Source organism: Poecilia reticulata, linkage group LG17, assembly GCF_000633615.1.
Source record: "Poecilia reticulata strain Guanapo linkage group LG17, Guppy_female_1.0+MT, whole genome shotgun sequence".
NCBI lineage: Eukaryota > Metazoa > Chordata > Actinopteri > Cyprinodontiformes > Poeciliidae > Poecilia > Poecilia reticulata.
Window position 1 is genome coordinate 581,717 of NC_024347.1, and position 19,363 is coordinate 601,079.

A 19,363-nucleotide genomic window follows, 5' to 3' on the forward strand; every position below is an offset into this window, starting at 1 on the left:
TACTAAAGTATACTAAGCACAAAATTAGTTGTTCCAAAATAGTACAGTTTAAGTACATCAATAAAAGTATACTAAAGTATGTTAAAATTTAGTATACTAAAGTATACTTTTTTTCACCTAGGTGTCTCAGTTTCAGAAATAACATCCTTAGCACCAGTTTTTAATCTATTTGTGTGGTTGTATGCCAATAGTATAAACTAATACAGTTTAGAAGAGTAATCAGATGATAGTTGTCTAGAACCTTGTTGTCTCTTCCTGGTTTTGGTATAAGGGTGATAAAGCCTTGCTTCATGCTATGTGGAAGTGAATTATTACACAAGATCTCTTAAAAAACCTGGAATATAAATTCTCTTAGATAAACCCAGAAATGTCTATAGAAATTGGCAGGAAGGCCGTCAGGGCTGGGGGATTTATCCAGTTTCAAGCACATGATGGCGCTGTCTAGTTCTTCCACATTAATGTCTTTGTCACAGTTTTCCTGGAAATCCTCAGAGATTTGAGGGACAAAGTATTTGACTTGGTCTAGCAGAAGGTCGCAGCCTGGGGTTGAAAAGGAGGAGCGATAAAGGTTTTGATAAAAGTTGCTAATTTCTTTTGCAATTAGAATTTGGTCTGTACATTCATTGTTGTTGATAATAAAGGATTGAATGTGATTTTTAACTTGTCTTCTCTTTTCCAATCTGCAGAAGTATGAACTGTTTTTCTCCCCTTCCTCAATTCATTTAGCTCTGGATCTGACAAAAGCTCCCTGGGCCTTTCTTTCATAGATGGAATCTAATTTAGCTTGTAGAGTCAGGAGGTTATTTTTGTCAGCCTCAGTCCAAATATATTGAAAATGATACAATGGTACAACAATGCATCCTGCATGAATCCCCRCTATATTTCAGAATTATGAAATAATTCAGCTATTGAGGTGGAAGTCTGTAATTTGACTGATTATTGCAGGACTTTAAAGCTGTAAAGTTTTAAGAGCATCAAAAAGCATCTGGGTATTAAATTGTGTGTTCTCCTGTCTCTCTCATAACAAGTCCTCTTTATCAAAACCTAGTTGTTTTCATTTTATATTCTGAACCACTTCGCCAGGATGAAATACGAAATGGAACAATGGTAATACATTATGATTTTACAAATACAAAACACAGTGTTGGGGTCACACTCTGGTCTTTATTTGAACCTTCTAGACAGATTTTGTTTCTCGGTCTGTTCCAGCTTGGCATTCATCTGGAAGATTTCTTAGTCAGAACAACATTCAGTTTGTTGTTGTTGTTTATCTCCAGAACAAATGATACAAATAACAGTACAATGTGAATTAAAAACTGTTTTTTTTTCAGAACATCCCAGATATTGTTTAGCACCATTAATGTAAATACTAACCTTTTAAAGAAATAGTGTGTGTAAGTTTGGGTCAAAGAGAAAATGACAGATAAAAGTTTGTTCCTGTAAGCTGAACATTATACAAAAAAAAACAGAAACAAAAAAAAAACTATGTAAAACCTATAGTGTGCTTGGTTACTACTCTATAATCACAAATTTCTCCTGTGGCATACCTACTGTAGCAGTGCTGACAAGACATGTAAATGGACACATTGGTTCTGGAAGTGTGTAAAGAGTCGGACCTGAATAGGCTCCTTTCAATTTTGCAAGCAAATTTTCTTCCCGAACGCAACACAATATAGAGCCACCTCAGTGCTTTTTTTTTTATCCAGGAATGATAATGGTCACAGAGTTACATCTGGTGCCTCTGCGTGGGTTTTACATGTAGACCGAAGGAGCTGGTCCCTCTGTCGTTCAATGGCCTCTAACGCTATTGTGCAGAGCACTGCAGTTCCTCACTAGCAAATCCAGCGGATGAAGCGCTCAAAGAAAGCAGATTTGCCCAGCACGAAGAAGTTGTCGCCCCTAAAGATGGCAGATGAGTCTCCCAGTGACACCTTGCGCAGCACCTCTTCGTCAGTGTCGCCTCCCAAAGCGATCACCGTGGGAACACCTTCTACTCTCTTCATGGCCTCCACGCCCTCTTCCAGCTGGTCGGTGGAGGTTATTCCATCCGTGATGAAGATGAAGGCCACCTCAGCGTTGCGTCGGGATAGCCGTTGACTCTGCAAATGCGAAAGCGGGAGAGGGGGTTTAGCATTTGAGAAAAAGTTTGAATTTGAGAAAGGCATTCAGGTCACACAGTCGGTAAAAATGTCGGGTCCAAACAGAAGACAATTTACTGCAGCAATGACAGGATTCACCAGCTAGCAAATCATGTAGCTTTTAGCTGGTAGTAGAGACAGTTTCCTTTTTTCCAAACTCCAAGTCAGGTTTCTTGGCCTATTAGTGCCATTGTAGACAAAACAAAATGTTTTCTGTCAAGTTTCTACCAAAAAAAACTCAGACATTTCTAGATGAATCTTAGAAATGTACTAGATAAAACAAGGACATTTCTGAGATCCWAAAGTCAAAAATGTTCTAAMWTTTTTTTTAATAATTTAGAGAATAATCTCAGAAAATGGACTTAACAGGGATGTTGTGAATTTACGCATAGAGTCCCTATACTTAGGTGACACCAGGAACGTGTTTTGAAGGCAACATGTAAGTGAATCACAACAGACAATACATTTGCACATCAGTAGGTAGACATGCCTACTGAAAATGATAGATTGTTAGACCAAGTCCACTGTCAGACCCTGTTTTTGTGGACGAACAGTACCTGTCTGACCACCAGGTTGTTTACAGCATAGATGATGGCGTTGCCCAAAGCGGACGAGGAGTCCAAATAGTTCACAGCTGCCAGCGAATCCACGATGACGGTGAGATTATGCGTGAGCGGGAACTCTTCTTTGTGGTCTCCCGTGCTGCCAAACTGCAGCAGAGCTAGACGGGCCTTGGTGTCGTCRGTCGGGCCGTCGGCCAGGGTCAGGCGGCGGGCTACGTTCTCRATGAACTCTTTGGCCCGGAGGTGGTTCTCCAGGCCCATCCTCTCCGAACCATCCAACATGAAGATCACGTCCACCGGCCTCTGCACACAACTAGCCACAGCTGGCTCTGAAACAGACCCACACACACACGCACACACWCAGYGTAGTGTTCAGTAAGCAACAGCTGGAGCGCAGATGTTCAAAAAGTTAAGGCTGAGAAAATGCAATAACATGCAACAACTCTTTACATGCCGGCGTCGATCAGGGCTATTAATGTTCAACAAAAACAGTGCTGTTTGAGTTTGCTCTGCCATATTTTTCTTTTTATTTCTTGCCAACATATAAAGATCGATTACATTCTGTTTTATTCAAAAACAACATTGTTCACATCTGATAGGCGCAGTCACGGAGCTGGTAAAATAACACTTGGTTAAAGCTACAAGGTGGTCAATTCTTTCTAGTCATCAGACTTCATAGACCAAGCCACATGCTGTAGAAGTCATGCACCAGCCAGGAGTATAATGTACAATATTTCCGTCTCTGTCCGAGCCAAGCACATCACCCAAACATACACATACAAAGGCCTCTGACTCATATACAAAATAATGTGAAATGTATTTATAGACTCGATATTTTCCATGTGTAATTACTTGTAGCCACCATAAAACACTCACAGGGAATAAAAGTAAAGGCTGTAACCATGGATATGTGCAAAACAGCAAAAAAAGAGAGAAAAAAAAGTAGGGAAACATTTCGAGTGATTCATAAAGCTCATGATTCACAGTGGAAATGAGGCTTCATCAAAGGGCCACTGTGCAAAAGTAACATGAACGGGTCTACAGTCGACACCATCCATTTTAACTCAAAATAGCTTTCAACTAATATGTTAAAACAAAAAAAAAATATGTGTACGAAATTAACATGTTTCTCTGGGAGACAAAAAAATGSGTTATGACTGCACGTTAGGGTCATTGTAGATGGATAAAAAGGAAGAGGAGGACATTTTTGATAAAAAGTCAAACGTTTTGAGATTAGTCTCAAATGTGCAAATTTCTGAGATTGAAGTGGAAAATTTGCTATGGCAACACAGACAATTTCTAGAAAAAAAAATTAGGAAATTTCTGATTTTGACATGTGGAAAATTCCTCTCACTCCCTAAGAAAAATCTGAAATTTTGAGATTAATGTCAGAATTTTGCTAAAAACAACTTGGAAATTTCTAAGTATCAAAAGGGGAAAAAGTTTAGGAAATGTTTACATTAAAAACATTTTTTTTTTAGAAAATGTCAAAGTGTTTTTCTTTTGTCGGAAATTGACGTCTTTTTTTTATTCTATCTACAACGGCCCTAATACACCGTCGTAGGAGAGAGAGCCTAATCTACATTTTGAATTATTTTTCTTTATCACATTTGCACAAAACACACAAGTTTGCCCTCAAAGCTTCATGCAGTTCATTTCACTGGCCTGTAAATGTATTATTGCACCTTCAGAATAAAAAACAAAATGATTTAAACACAAATAAAGTCATTTTAGCAAGCTTATTATTAGTCAAGGTCATTGAGGCGAGGTAGCATGGTTAGCACTGTAGCACTAACAAAGCCCCAGGGCTTTCTCAGGGTCTCCCATAAGGTCGCCATAGACATATTTAAATGAGTCGATGAACAGCTTGGTCCACTGCTCCCTGTCCACTCCCTGGGAGAGTTTGGCTCTCTGGGCTGTGTACGCCATGGTTGCTATGCCAACCGGATACTGCTGCTTGTTCAGGTTGCTCAGCAGGCCGGCCACACTCTCCAGTGAGGTGGGGACTAAAGAGGGGTTGCCTTCTTCGGCCAGTGGCTTCCAGGGGGGCGGGGCTTCCCCCAGAGTGACGCCCCCTCCTGCAACGAGTGGGTGGAACAACATTGTGGGCAGGGGGTCCCACGAATGCATCAACAGAGCCTGTTACGGCGCTGGAGGTACAGCGAGTTGGTCTAAAACGAGTTAATCACATCTGAACAAGCATAAATGTAAGCAACAGCAGACATGAGCATCGTTCCAAATGTTACGCTGGAAAAACAGAGGTGAAAAGTTTGCAGCTGTTCAGTTTTCTGCTTTAAAGTTGAGAAACTAGAAATACCTTCAAATTCTGAAATATAGTCCTGTAAACCCGTTTGATTTCATCTTATGCCTTTTGAGGCCTAACAGGGCCGGACATAGGTATAAACAAATTTTGCGACTGTTTAGTGCCCTCTGCTGGCCTCAATGACCCTAAAGAGATTAAAATTATTAAAGCTGTAGTATGTAACTTTTGTAAAAAAACATGTATTTTTTTTTACACATTTGTTGAAACTGTCACTATGTCGTAACATTACAGTATGAAACAGATAATATTAAAAAAATCTAGCTCCTCTGCCTTTTCCCGGTGCTAATTAGAAACAACCAATCAGAGCCAGGAGGAGGGTCTTATCGCTGTCAATGATGCCCATTAATGACAATGGGCATCATTGGCCAATGATGACAACATGCTATGTTGTCCTTGTCAACATAGCATGTCACGAATGCTAATGCTAGTTAGCATAGTCACCGATGACGGCAGACAAACGGTTTTTCTGTAACAATAAGTTGTTTCTCCACCATTCGCACATTCAGCAGCACATTCACGAGGATGATTGACTGCGCTAAGGCCTTCCTCCTGGCTCTGATTGGTTGTTTTCATTTGGGAACTGTGTATTTTTTTCAGACAACAGCGGCACTGGGAGGAGGTGGAGGAAGTTGATCCTTTAGCAGATTATCTCTTATATTATAATACCGTCATGACATGGTGACAGTTTTGGTGACAGTATGTAAAAAAAAMAAAAACATTTTTATTAAAGTTATGAGCCGCAGCTTTAACGACTAAACAGCTATACACGTATTAGTCTTATAAATGAATTCAAAATGTAGAATTCACAAATGTTAACTCATTAAACACAACAGAGTGATWTTTTTGTTTTAATTTAGATGATTATGGCTTATATTAAATTAAAGCAAAACTTTTTTCTTCRATGACATGTATATTACACAAAAAAGCTGCGATTGTGCCTATTKGTTTAYTATTTTTTTTCTACTAGGCCTTTTCCCTCCACTCAACTTTCCATTAATGTACTTGGATACAATACTCAGTAGACTCTTTAGCAATGGCCTTTTCTGGTTTACCTTCCTTGATGAGAGAGGAAAACAAGCWGTCTTCCCTACRATTAAGTAGGCCAAGAGTTCTGTGCTATGTCTAATACTCAACATTTCTGAGAAATTAAGTTTTCCATAATTATAAATGTTAACAGACATTAAACACTTGTAATATGTCACTCTGCATAATCGATATTTAAAATACTGGCATTCCACGTAACAAACTGGAATCAGGCCTTCAAATGAAATGCTGGTCCAACCCTGCAAAGAAAAACAAAACAAAACACAAGGTTCCCCATACCTAGAAGCATCGAATAAAACTGGTCTTACCTGATTTACATGGAAGATCAGGGCATATGATGGCTGGATCTGTGAAAAAAAWTTAACAATAACAAACAGTTCATAGATTATCATTGAACTCTCCACTAAGTAGACATGCCGTACATACAGTACWGATCTGCTGTGTGATTTACCAGGGCAGAGCACGGTCTCAATCTTGTCGATGAATTCCTCCGCCACCAGGTCTGCGAACCGCCTCATTCCCATCACTCTGCCTTCCTTCTGGCAGGCAATGCTCTGCAGACTCTCGTTCTCCTCGACCTGCTCAAACATGTCCCCGATACCGATGGCACTCACGTCGACGCCCGGGTGACTGTTCACGCGGATCGATACGGACAAAAACAAAAACAAGCTCTGAGATAAGACCCTTTTTTTGCGCAGCRTCACAATTCCAACATTTTAAAACACAGAACAGCAGTCGCACTTGCACAGATACGGCAGCAGTCTGTCGTCGTCCCTTGGGTCAAAGCGTCCGTCCGTAATCACGACGACCGTGACGTTGGCTTTGGCTCGGCGGCTGTCCCTGATCAGGTGGTCRTAGGCAAACTTAAGAGCAGATGGAGTCCAGGTTCCTCCTGCGATCCACTCTAACCGCTTCACAGCTTCCTGGACAGGAAGGGGGAAGARGATGGTGGCAATGGATTTATTAAAAATGGACACAAAAAGCCACACGCTGTATATCTATGACAATATTTCTGAATTGCAATTTTTAGTTTTAGTATTTGTTTAGTAAAGTAACATGTGCTTATATCCCTATCTGCCTCATAAAGGGCCTCAGAGGTTTTGATGCGTAGAATCCAGTTCCATATGTAAGGAAGTACTGGATGATAGTGGGTGATACTTAAGACAACATCTCCTCYAAGCAGATACRAAATATTTTAGATGATTTATGAAATAGCTTAAAAAGTTTTGAGCAGTTTCTAGTGCAGATGAGTCCAATAAAAAGCCCAAATTCAGTAGCATCCATGCCCTACCCTCAGTTTGTTCCTTCTTAAGATGTAGATCCTTAAAAACACACTTAAAACACATGGTCTAAGTTGTTGGAGAATTGAAGTTGATTTCTTTTCCTCAAGTGTTGTTGGAGCTTTCAGAAATACATCAAGTATAAGTAACACCAAAGCAAAAAAGCAAAAGCAGAGTGTCCTTGAAGACAAAGTAGARAGATACATGAATCTGGTGTCAGATCKGATCTCTGTTTAACTTCCTTCAGCCATATGTGTCAATAGACCTGATCAGCTTTAAATAATCAAACCACATACGGCCACCAGGATGGAAGAGCCATCTGCTAAATATAAACTTTTCTGTAATGTACATCAGTGTTTATTTCTGTTCCAGTATTGGTGAAACCTTAAACGCCGTCAGCGAGTTGATGTTGCTGTCATTGAGGTTGATTGCTTGGAAGGTCCCATTGTGGCTGTACTGCACCACACCGACCCTTGTGCCTRTGAAAACAGAGGGCCTTCTTGTTAGAGTGCTCCAATTCACAATCACTTTTGGAAGTGTTGGCATTGCACTTTGACATCTGAACCTGTTTCGGACTGCGGGTCTTTGGCAAAAGATCCCAGTCTGTTGATGGTGTTGATGACAAAGTTCTTTTCCAGGGTGAAGTTGGTGAGTCCCACAGACTCTGAGCTGTCAATAACAAAGACRATATCCAGGGCCCCGCAGCGTTTCTCGCAGTCTGGACATTTAAAAATAATGCAACCAATAAGTAATAAACATAAAACGGAGGTTTTAGTCGCTTCTACACTAAACTCACCACAGCAGCCACACGTCTCTCTGATGTAGTTCATGACATCACATTCCTGCGGGCGAAAACACAATCATGACCCTTAAAACCTCTGAGTTTGTGTTTCATTCACTGATAAAACTGTGATCAGATGTGTTCTCACAGTAAGCCCGGGATCTCCCTCTGGACCTGGATCTCCCTGTCGAGGAAGACAAATTAAATTTACCTTTGGAATCTGTTTTGCTAAGAATACCACTGTAGATGATTAACGTCATTTGTTGACTTACATCTCGACCAGGACCTCCTCTGGGTCCTCTTAGCCCTGGTTCCCCTGTGGGCCCTGGTTCACCCTGATGAAGGCAAAGGGCTCACTTAGCTGAGATGTTAAGTAAAACATTATCCATAATTGCATCTTTGAAGTTACTTACTGACTCTCCTGGAGTTCCTTTATTTCCAGGATCTCCCTTCTGACCACAGTCTCCTCTGCTRCCAGGGGGTCCACGCTTGCCCGGGTCCCCTCTTTCGCCCTACAAATGAGCAGAGACAATCCATGTCAATTGAACCAACTTGGCAACAAAGGGAAGGCTGAAGATCTCAGAGTGCCTATGTCTCGTACTGGATCTCCTCTTGGTCCAGGATAGCTAAAGCCAGGTCTTCCAGCATCTCCCTGCCAAGAAAGTAAAAACATGTATGAAGTAAACCGAGAATGACATCGCTGTGGACGAAGACAAATCTACTGCTGGTAACCTTTGGTCCAGGCTGCCCAGGCTCTCCTCTTGGTCCCATATCACCAGGGTCTCCTCTGGTGCCCTAAAGTTCAAACAGCGTCAGACGGCATCTCGGGATTTCTTGAGATGATTYGTAAAATGCAACTTTTAACCTACGTTTCTTCCAGGCTCCCCTGAAGCTCCTGGTGGTCCTCTAGGTCCTGGCAAGCCAGTGTCTCCCTGTTTAGATAAAACACAACGGAAGTTACATTGAAAGTTAAAGTATATTAATGAGGATATGCCATTGACCTTCATCTAATAAAATGGGTCTTTCTACCTTTGCACCTTTGCTTCCCGATTCTCCGGGGACTCCTCTCAAGCCCTCTGGTCCCATTTCGCCCTGAAATGATATCACATCAGTCTTCATCTGGATGCTGCAATATGGGAGAAAAGTTCTACAAAAATCCTTAGGAACTCTGAAGAAAGTTCTTACAAATGGGCGTGTGAACACCTACCTTCTCTCCCTTGGTACCATCTGGTCCAGGTTCACCTTTGGGCCCGTAGTCTCCTCTTCTTCCCTAAAAAAATCCCAAAAGCCAATGAAGGCCCATCAGACTTTGCAAAGACAGAACATGCGCAAAAATAACTGAATATTCTGGATACTCTTACTTCCTCGCCTCGTTTTCCCGGACTTCCAGGGAGTCCCTAGAAAACAAAACAAGTACAGATCAACCATTCATTGCATTGGACAGTTTGGGTTTGAATGGACACATCTGTCCTAACCATCTTACAGGGGTTCCTTTAGTTCCAGGAACGCCAGGYGACCCATTACTTCCTCTTTCTCCCTGCAAATGAAACATCAGAGTTTAACCTATTAGCTGCAACAGAAAACATCTGCTTTCTCTGTCCATTTCTGTTTTACCTGTGGTCCACCTTCTCCAGGCGGGCCAGGGGGACCGGCTCTTCCTGGGCGCCCAGGGTCACCCTGGAAACAATGAGGCAGTTTTTAACAGTGACCTGCAGGGKTRAGAGGTAAGGGTTTTACAACCCAAATGTGTTACCTTCTCCCCATCAGTTCCTGAAGGACCACGTTCGCCGACATCTCCTGGATGACCATCGGGACCCTGGAAACCATTTGATTCTGATCATAAATTGACTATAAAGACGCTCAAATGGCCTTAGATGATGATAAGTGTCATACTCTGTCGCCTGGGTCTCCTTTGCAACCTGGGGCACCAATCCGTCCAAGTTTGCCCTGAAAGTAGGGAAAAGTTGCAAAATWTGTGTGTCACMAAAGAACTCTAGAGGTAGTGTTAAAAGATTACAAGCTCTGTGATAAAAACYTTACCTTTTGTCCATCAGTTCCGTTACGTCCTGGAATACCAGCCACACCCTATTGGCAATAAACAGACCCAGTTAGAGAAACTGAGACTGGTTCAAAACCAGTACTAATAGGTAACAAGTTTGAAATCATCAACAAAACCTACCTTTTTGCCCTGAGTTCCAATCTCCCCCTGTATTCAGACAGATTAAAAAAAATGCTTATCAATTATTATTATARCATCAACAGAGTGAATCCTGAACATCTTTATCAAAGCAAGATCTTTTGAATCCCCACAAAACCAAGTTGAAGTCTCACCTTGTCGCCTATTGGACCAAGTTCACCCTATGAAGAGAGGAAAAAGGAAAACCACTTCATAAAATGTTAGTACTAGTCAAAGCTCAGTTAAAATCCAGTTGGTGAGACCCTCCCACCTTGATACCAGGCTGACCGATGGGACCTTCAATGCCGGGGTCTCCTGGGCGACCTCTTTCACCTTTTAGTCCTGCTTCACCRTTGTCTCCTTTAGCTCCCTGGTCAATAAGTTCCAACATRATCAGCGAAGGAAAGCGGCTGAAATATGCCGAGATCATGTGAGTGTGTATGTGGAAAACTCACTTTCTGTCCTCTGTGGCCTTTTGGACCAGGTTGCCCTGGTGTCTCCAGGCAGGACACGTTATAACACTAGTGACGCAAAAATAAAGCGGTGAGTGAGGACATAAYTGCCTACTTTATATATTTCAAAGATAGTACTAGTAACAGTCCAGTCTTACGTCTACGAACGCCATATGTTTCTGTAAAGAAAAAGAAGAAGCTGTCAGGCCGAGAGGTAAAAACAATTAAGTTTAATGTGTGAACGTATAATTGAGCATTACCATTGTCTTGATAATGCGGTCCATTGTTGAGGTTTGTATAATTGGTCTGCCCTTGCTAAGGTCCACAGCCATGAAGTCGTCCCTGAAGACCGACGCCGGGGAGTTGGCAATCTCTTTCAGTCCCGTCTCCTCGATGTTCGTCGATGCCGCTACGGCAAACACCCTGATGCCCTTATCACGCGCGTCTTCCGCTGACACCTTGATGCCCCCACACGGGTTTCCGGTCACGTGGCCGTCAGTGATGACCACGGCGAACCGCAGGGGTGTGACGCTTGAAGCGGGTCCAAGCAGCATCTCCTCGGACATTCTTCGGAGAGCGCAGTCGATGTAGGTGCCTTTTCCAAGGTAATTCTCAATTCTCACGAGAGACTACAACAATAAACAAGCGGATCATCACAAGGTGGAAAAACGGGAATAAAAACTACTTTCGATGTTATATAGACAGGTTGTGCCTTGAGTATTTCAGAAACTACTGATCTTCATGTTGGCAGAGAATGGAGCAAACAAAGGAAAATATCCGAGGTGCAGAAGAGGGGAAGACTGATTTCAAATGATTGGAGTGCAAAATGAGCTTAAATATCCAATCATTATAAYRAAGACGTTTTCACCACCAATTCAGAATGCAAAACACATTGAATCTTGAAGCGGAAAGGCATGGCAACAGAAAGCCTTGAAAGGAGACCTTCCTGTCAGCTAAGAACAGGAAACTGGGGTTAAAATGTCCACAGGCTCACTAAAATTGGCTAATAATTATAAATCTTAGCTTTAAATGCAACATTCCTGTAGGTAGGGTCAGACTGTGGAGTAAACAGGATGACAGCAGGGGTTCATCCTGGATTATATCAGCTGGAGTGATGTGGAGGATTATGCCTTGAGACACTTTGGGTCGGTTAGCATAAACTAAAAGTTGAAATGTCGCAGCCTATTCAGTTGTTGCTGCTGAGCACATCCATCGGATGTGATCATCTTAAATAGTACGGAAATATGTTCAAAAGTTCATGACCTCTGAGAACTTTGAACTGAACAGTGCATTTTATAACATGGAACATCAAACAAATGTAAATTGTGTGGTTAGCTTAGCCGGCTGTAACATCAAGCAAACGTGAATTTTAATATGAGGTCTGAGAGGGCTCCAAGCTGATGAACAAAATGGTTTATCATTTGCAATCACAAATATTCAAACTTAATAAAACACACAAGCTGCTGCTTTGACATAAGTTAAGAATAACTTTAAATGTTGACATCAGCAACATCTGTGTTTACCTGAAGCTTCAACATGGATGCAGTTAATAGGCCACATTAACACAACACGTCTTTCTAACGTTTAAACAAATATGAATGGGGATTTGTGGAACAGGCCTGCGTGAGTTCGTGTGTGCGTAGCGTAGGTCTTACGGAGAGGAACGCGTCCTTTCCTTGGATGGGGCTGAAAACCTGCTGAGTCTGGGAGAAGTGCAGTCCACCGATAGCCCAGGTGATTGGAACAGTGTTCCGGATTTCTTCATCTTTCAATCGCCGCACAAACTGATCCGTGAATTCCTACGGAAAAGGAGCAACAGAAAATATCATACTTCAGTACAGGGTGAAAAAAGTGAACAACGTTTCTTTAATGCCTCAAAGAAAGTGGGTAAAAATGAAACGCATAACATGACTTTTACGGCTTACGAGAATCTATGCGGATTTTAGTTTCATTCTTTTAGGAACAAGTACGTTCAATTTAGCAGAAAACTCACAAGTAACAGTTGGGATTTACTCACTAGAAAACAGAAATCTGAAAGTGTATCATTAATTAGTTCACTATTATTAAGATGTGTGCAAAACTAATCCCAGKCAGGGACTCAAACCCAGGACTTTCTCGCTGCAAGCTAACATTGCTACCAACTGTGGCATGATGGCAGTTTTCAGTGTCTATTTTTCAACATACTGTACTGCATTTCAACATAATATACAGGAAAATCTGTCTTATTCCTTTGTGCCTGCCTTCAAAATGTATGTGTGATGGCATTCATAAGTCAGAAAATGAAATTAAATAAGTTTCGCAGCAGCACGGCTGTATCTGCTGATAGAGTAATGCATAAAAAGATTGCAAAAACAGGAACTGTGGCAAACAACGTGGAATGACAGCTGCGAGGTCAAACAGAGGTCAAACAAATCTTTATTACTCACTGTTAAGAAATCTGTAGACAATATTTAGTGTGTGGGACTGAATCTGGAAAATGAATTTACTCTGAGSCTTTCAMGTTATCAACWATCATCCTAAAAGTTGTGCTTTTGTAAAGCTGAGCAAAAAGATGAAATTACTTAGAGGTAAGGACGCAAACAAGAATTTGGCTTCCAAACATTTATTATTCTTCTCTGAAAGTTTTTACTCATAAGTCGTTCATAAGTCGACAGCACTGTTCATTAGTACGGTAGAAAAAGCGGTGCCTGTGAACAATTTCTGTCATTTTTTAAATTTATTTCCTCAAYTGAATTTATTCCRATTCTCAACAACTTAACRAATCAACGTGACTGCTTCTGATGAGGATTTTGAAATTTWGTTTTTTTAAAACAATTTTTCATTTCACTGACTGAAAATATGGACAAGTTTGAATTTTCAGTTTTTTGGTTTTTTTAGGAATGGCATTTTTTCTTGTCTTTGCCATTTTATAAACCTGCTGAGGGAATTTGACTTCTGTRCGTTTCATAGATAACATTTGGATTTATTTATATAATAATGCCTATCATTTTTCAATGCCTTGCCAAATTAATTCTTTAGCAGATAAAAATTGGATCGTTTTGACAATTAATTAGCACAAATTATTAATTAAATATTTACCATGGCAACCTTGATKTCTCTATGGTCAATATGCTACACTTCTGCACCAGGATCCAACTCCCAGCTGAACTACRTTAGAGTCTGCAGTATCTTATGCATAATTAAACTGTGATGATTTTACAGCAGCAAAATCTTCCTATGTCTTATATCTGCGACTAAACTTTATTAACCATCCGAACTGTGCCCTCTCAGTTCGTCGCTCTGTAAAACAGTGAYGGGTAAAAGACGAACCCGGATGCTTTTCACCAACGCTCCAGGGGGCGACTCCTGCAGCGCGATGGTCTCAGATGTGTCTATGGTGAAGTACAGGTGTATGGGACATTCTCTCCTCTCTGAAAGAAGCACACCAGYGGATGTGGTTAAAACGTGCTTGGCGTTGCACTGTTACTGTTGCCGCGGAGATGCTGGCACTCACGGTTGCAGTCTGCTTTCTCGGCGTGAGTCAGGGCTCCGAGGAGAAGACAGAGCACGACAGTCTCCAACGCAAGCATCTTCTTCTTCCGCAGTCTAAAACAGAGAAGAAGGGAAAAACAAGAAACAAGGTACACCACATGAGTTGACGCAAACGTTGCTGCTCTTTCCATGCTGGCAGCTTGTTAAAATGTAAAGTGTTAGGAGCAAACTGATAAAATAAAAATTAAACTTGCTTTGTTTCTGTCATGGAGCGTTACTTTCCATGAGAATTCTGAACAGGATTTCATCTAGTCTCCGAGCCAACTGTTTCAGATTAAAAATCCAGCAAACAATGGCAATATTTTTTGCAGAGAGAACAAAATGGCTGCCAAACAATTAGTTATATAAATGATTTTATTGCACACTAGTAAAACAGAGTTTAAATTAAAGCCTTGAATGAGAAGCAGGTACCAAACTCCAGCTATAAACTGTAGAAATTCAGTCAGCCATCCTGCTTGCAGGTTAGGAAGATATTATTTTCAGGCTGTTTACACAAAAGCAAACTGATGACAACCACATATTTTGATGAATTTGATTATGCATCCAACGAAAGGCCTCATATTTAGTTTTTAGTCAGTTGGTTTCTAAAGTCTACTACCCCCTAGAGGATTTCCTCACTGTCACAGGCAGATTAACCTGTACAGTATGGCCTTGGACAGTATTTCCCCAACCCTGGTCCTCAAGGCAAACTGCTCTGCATGTTTCAGATGTCTCCCTCCTCGAACACACCTGATTCAGATTATTGTAGTTCAGTAAAAGCCTGTTGACCAGCCATCAATTGAAATCGTGTGTGCYRAATCGAGGAAACACCTAAAACATTAAGGGCAGCGTGCCTTGAGGGGCAGGCTTGGAAAGGGTTTCTATTACTTATCTGCATATCCAGTCAATTATGAATGTACACATTGAAGCTGGTATGTAATTTGTTTCTGCGAAATCAATTTCATGGTCTACACTCTTAAGGAAGACCATGAATCTCTAAAACATGTAAACCGGTAAAATGTGTGCTGGATGTTTTTGAGATTTCTTTAAAATAACTCAAACATTTACAATATATTTTGAGTATTTTTGTTTAGTTTTGTTTTGGATTTTTTTGCATCAGGACCGCTTTCAGGATGTCCTAAAGTCTTAAATTCATGTGTCTAAAAGTAAAGCCTTAAAATGTCTTAAATGATTAATTTTTAAAGTGCCTCCATGGCTGCAGCCCTAGTCACCTGTCTTCCTTATCTTTATTTGTCTTTGGATGGGTTGTACTGAAATAAATTTTATTATGCTTCTTTGTAACAATAAACGCATTCTGATTCTGAAAAACAAATAAGTTGGTCTTAAATATGTTATTCACAGGTTTTAAATGTTGTCTTGGCAGAACTATTTAATTTAATATATTCTATGTTTTTTTTTTAATGGGACGTTTCTGTAAGGCAAAAGTTTGAGTCACATGAAGACATCCTCATTGTATTCTGTGGCTCAAGGCTATTGATAATCCACTGCTAATATACTCTTGCTAGCTAGATAGCTAGCTAGCTTTCTCTTTCTTGTGTCTATAGCCTAAAGGACATATGCAAATCTATTGCCAGTTGGCTTRGCGAAGTTTGTTCATTTCTGTGAAGATACAGGTCTTAAAGTGCATTCATAGTGGCCTTAAAAAGTCTTAAATTTGAGTTGGCRAAACCTGCAGAAACCCTGGCTTTACATTGAGGCAGCCATGTGAAGCCAAAACTAAAGCGGACTCGCACCTGGACTGGATGAATCTACCCTGATCACAAATTCTTTTAAACACAGTTTGTATAGATAGAAAAAGCTGTAACAAAAGTAAATATTTATCCCTCCACAGACTTATTATCCTTTTTTTCCATCCACTCTTAATATTTCAGATGATCAGACTAATTGCAATGTGAGACAAAAACAACCGGAGTACATATAAAAAGGCAGTTTTTAAATAATTGTATTTATTAAAAGGAAAGTAGCTAAACAAAACGTAGATGCCCCTAGCATTGTGCTAACGAGCAACTTGTATTTCATACACTGGACACATTTTAGGCCACTCTTCTATGTAGAATGGTTTTAATAYTCCCAGTTGTGAGGAGTCTGGAATGAATGCGGGCCATGCAGCAGCAGCAAGACCAGTCACACCTTCATTTTTGTTTTTGCTTAGTCAATCAGAGGTGGATATAGGGTTGCTTGGTTTACTGTTCACTCATAAATACCATGAGTTTGATCACGGTATTCATGTACGATTCATATTTCCAACAAATWCATGAAGTAACTCAGTAATCCAGGTCCAGAAGCAGCAAATGGGCACCAGATCATCACGCTACCGTCACCGTGTTTCGACTGTAGGTATGACCTTTTTCTGAAATTCTGTTTTATAACAGATGTAACTGAACACACAGTTTCCAAAAGGGTCCAGTTTTTTTCTGGACAAATGGAAATATTTTCCATTTGTGGAAAATATTCAGTCCTCAGAATATTTTCCACAAATGTCTTGAGGATCATCGAGAGATTTATGGCAAATGTGGCCAAAAAAACTGGTTTTGTTCTTGGAACTCTATCAMGGATCATGAACTCTGACCTCTGAGGAACGTGAGCCCTGCACTGGATTAGATGTTAGTTTTATTCTCCTCTGGATGAATCACTAATGAACACCTGGAGTGATTTTGGAAGGACAGCCATTCCTTTAAGACTCACTGCTCTATAGATAATGATTCCCATTGTGATTCACTGGAGTCCCAAACATTTTAAATGGGTTATTAACCATTTTTAGGTTGGAAAAAAGGCCAATGTTTCTCATCCGTGCATGAATTTCTATCTTCATGTTGTCCAACAAGTTATATTTAAAGTGATCATCATTCAAAATCTGCATTTCTTTTTTGTATTTACTCAGGTTCGTTTTGCCTGACACCAAAATCTGTTTGATAATCTGAAACATTTAAGTTTCAGAATAAGAGAGAGAAAGAAAGAGAGAGAGAGAGAGAGAGAGAGAGAGAGAGAGAGAGAGAGAGAGAGAGAGAGAGAGAGAGAGAGAGAGAGAGAGAGAGCGAGAGAGAGAGAGTAGAAGAAGGGGCCCCAGGTGAGATTATTGAAGGAACCTCCACTGCCTCTGGGGAAATCAGTTTGGACCATTAAAAAGTTTTCTGTCCAAACTTTTTGCCATGAGGACCAAAGTCGTTAAACAGAAAGACTTGGGGCCTTAAAAATTGTAAATATTGTATTAAAACTAACCTTTCATACTTACCTGCTTGGCAATAATCTAACATCTTTAAATTTTATCAAAGAGAAGAAAATAGTTGGATCTTAGTAGAAAATGAATCTGTGAATCATTGCAGATACACAAAAATGTCCACATTTTCACAATTTTTGGCAGGTTGATTGTTTTCTTACTTTGAAAAGAAGTAAAATTTACTTTTGGGAAAAAGTAGGCCAATGTTTGTTATTCTAGATGCTTCAAAATTAAAATGAATGCAAAAATGTTGCCCTAWAAAATGTCCATCTGCATCAACCACCTATGACTGCAGGTCAGATTTGCTCCTGTCTCGAGCAAAATCCTACAGAGGGCCGCAAAGGGCCCCCAGGCCGCACTTTGGACACCCCTGCACTAGATATAAGAAATATCGCCTCGTTGCACAGATAATCACACAAAATCAAATTAGCACAAACTACAAACTGGTTAGCTTGGCAGTGCAGCCACACAATGATTCACTTTGGAAAGGTAGTTGTTTCCTGGACAGCTGGACTTGGATAAAGTCTGTATCGGTTGAAAGAGTGAACTGATGTGTCTTTGGGTGTTTGTATCTTAGCTTCCTACCAAATCCTGAACCATTTGTGACCCAAAGGTTGAAACATCACATGCAGCGTCCTTTAATACCACTAAAAGCCCAAACGAAGTGCTGCCTGGGAGCAGAAATAACATGTAAACAATTATCCTCCTGTGTCCCTGTTATTTGTCACTCAGCACAAATMTGAGCAACTTACAGCAAGTAAGTGACAATCACTGAGCTTATGYAATTTACAAGAACCTCAAAACCCTCACGAAAAACAAAATGTCTGCCACTTTAGAGGGAGAAAACACAGGATAATTATCTATCCGGCTTCGAGGATCTGTAATTAAACAACCTACCAACTGATCCTAAACATCTGAGCCCACATGGAAAGAAATAATCACTTTCCACAAGTTTTCCAAAGGAAGTTTTCTTACTCATCATTCTTAGCTCTCCTGTAATTGTGTTTTAATTGTCGACTAACGGATTAGGGGACCACGCGCTTTGCTGTGGCGCCCTCTCGCGGACAGAAAACAACGCAGTGGAGAGGAGTCGCTCCTGCAAATGTTTTCACTCTTCTCCAAGGAGCCTAATCCAGTCATCTCACTTTACAAGTGAAAATCACGCACACACACACAAAAAAAAAATGCAATCAAGAGAGCAGAGCGAGACACTAAGCGTCAAAAAAGTTTGGAAGTTTTCACAGGACGTGGATGCTCAGATCAAACTTTAATCAAGCATACGTTTTGGGTTACATTTCATTAAGACGCATAAAGAAGAAGAGACACAMATTTGTTAAGATACAGCGAGAGTAAAGACAACCACGTYTGGAGAGCTGTTGTGCGTAAAAGAGCGCAGCTTACCTGGACTGTTTGGGCACTTCAAACTTTTACGCAGCGGGGGCCCACAAAGCTGGTTATGTCCTCATCTCCACAGAAGGGAAAAGGGGGGGAATTCAGAAGGACAACGCGGGAAAGAAAAGCTCCGAGATGTGCGCTTACTTCCCGCAGCAGAGAGCCGTCCTTTCGCCCTGCCGTCCCGGTCCAAGCCCCAGCCAAAAAAAAAAAAAAAAGTCCTGATCCCTCCTCCGAGGAGGAGCAAAAAAAAACACAGAGACCGCCGCTGTCCGCGCGGGGGCGCCCTGGCTCCGTCGGAGCCCGCGTGCACGCGCGCACGCGGACTGTCACGACAGAAAGGTAGCTCGTGCCAGTAAATGATCAACAACTTTAAACCGGGTTGTGATGCCCGTTTGGCATCAGACGGAGTGTGGACGCAAGACAAGCCTGRGGGACAGATGCAGAAYGCTTAGGACGGACTTAT

The 19,363-nt window shown here is 41.0% G+C and overlaps 1 protein-coding gene across 2 annotated transcripts; it reads right to left on the reverse strand.

Annotated features, from left to right (window-relative positions):
* Positions 1-1,144: 1,144 nt before the first annotated feature.
* col6a2 (collagen, type VI, alpha 2) lies at positions 1,145-19,115 on the reverse strand. 2 transcript variants are annotated; one of them, XM_008432934.1, is made up of 32 exons: positions 18,907-19,115; positions 14,251-14,342; positions 14,067-14,167; positions 12,413-12,556; positions 11,018-11,386; positions 10,916-10,936; positions 10,761-10,826; positions 10,577-10,675; positions 10,461-10,487; positions 10,309-10,335; positions 10,170-10,214; positions 10,023-10,076; positions 9,883-9,945; positions 9,744-9,806; positions 9,613-9,666; positions 9,491-9,526; positions 9,337-9,399; positions 9,159-9,221; positions 8,999-9,061; positions 8,862-8,924; positions 8,731-8,781; positions 8,543-8,641; positions 8,402-8,464; positions 8,278-8,313; positions 8,145-8,190; positions 7,914-8,066; positions 7,733-7,827; positions 6,810-6,991; positions 6,520-6,698; positions 6,377-6,415; positions 2,696-3,030; positions 1,145-2,099 (listed from the first exon to the last, which is right to left on the reverse strand). In XM_008432934.1, the coding sequence occupies exons 2-32, from the start codon at positions 14,324-14,326 to the stop codon at positions 1,833-1,835; spliced, it is 3,042 nt and encodes a 1,013-aa protein (XP_008431156.1). In that variant the 5' UTR covers positions 14,327-14,342; positions 18,907-19,115; the 3' UTR covers positions 1,145-1,832. The 2 variants fall into 2 exon arrangements, with proteins under 2 accessions (XP_008431156.1, XP_008431157.1); XM_008432935.1 differs by lacking the exons at positions 1,145-2,099; positions 2,696-3,030 and adding an exon at positions 4,175-4,779.
* Positions 19,116-19,363: the final 248 nt, after the last annotated feature.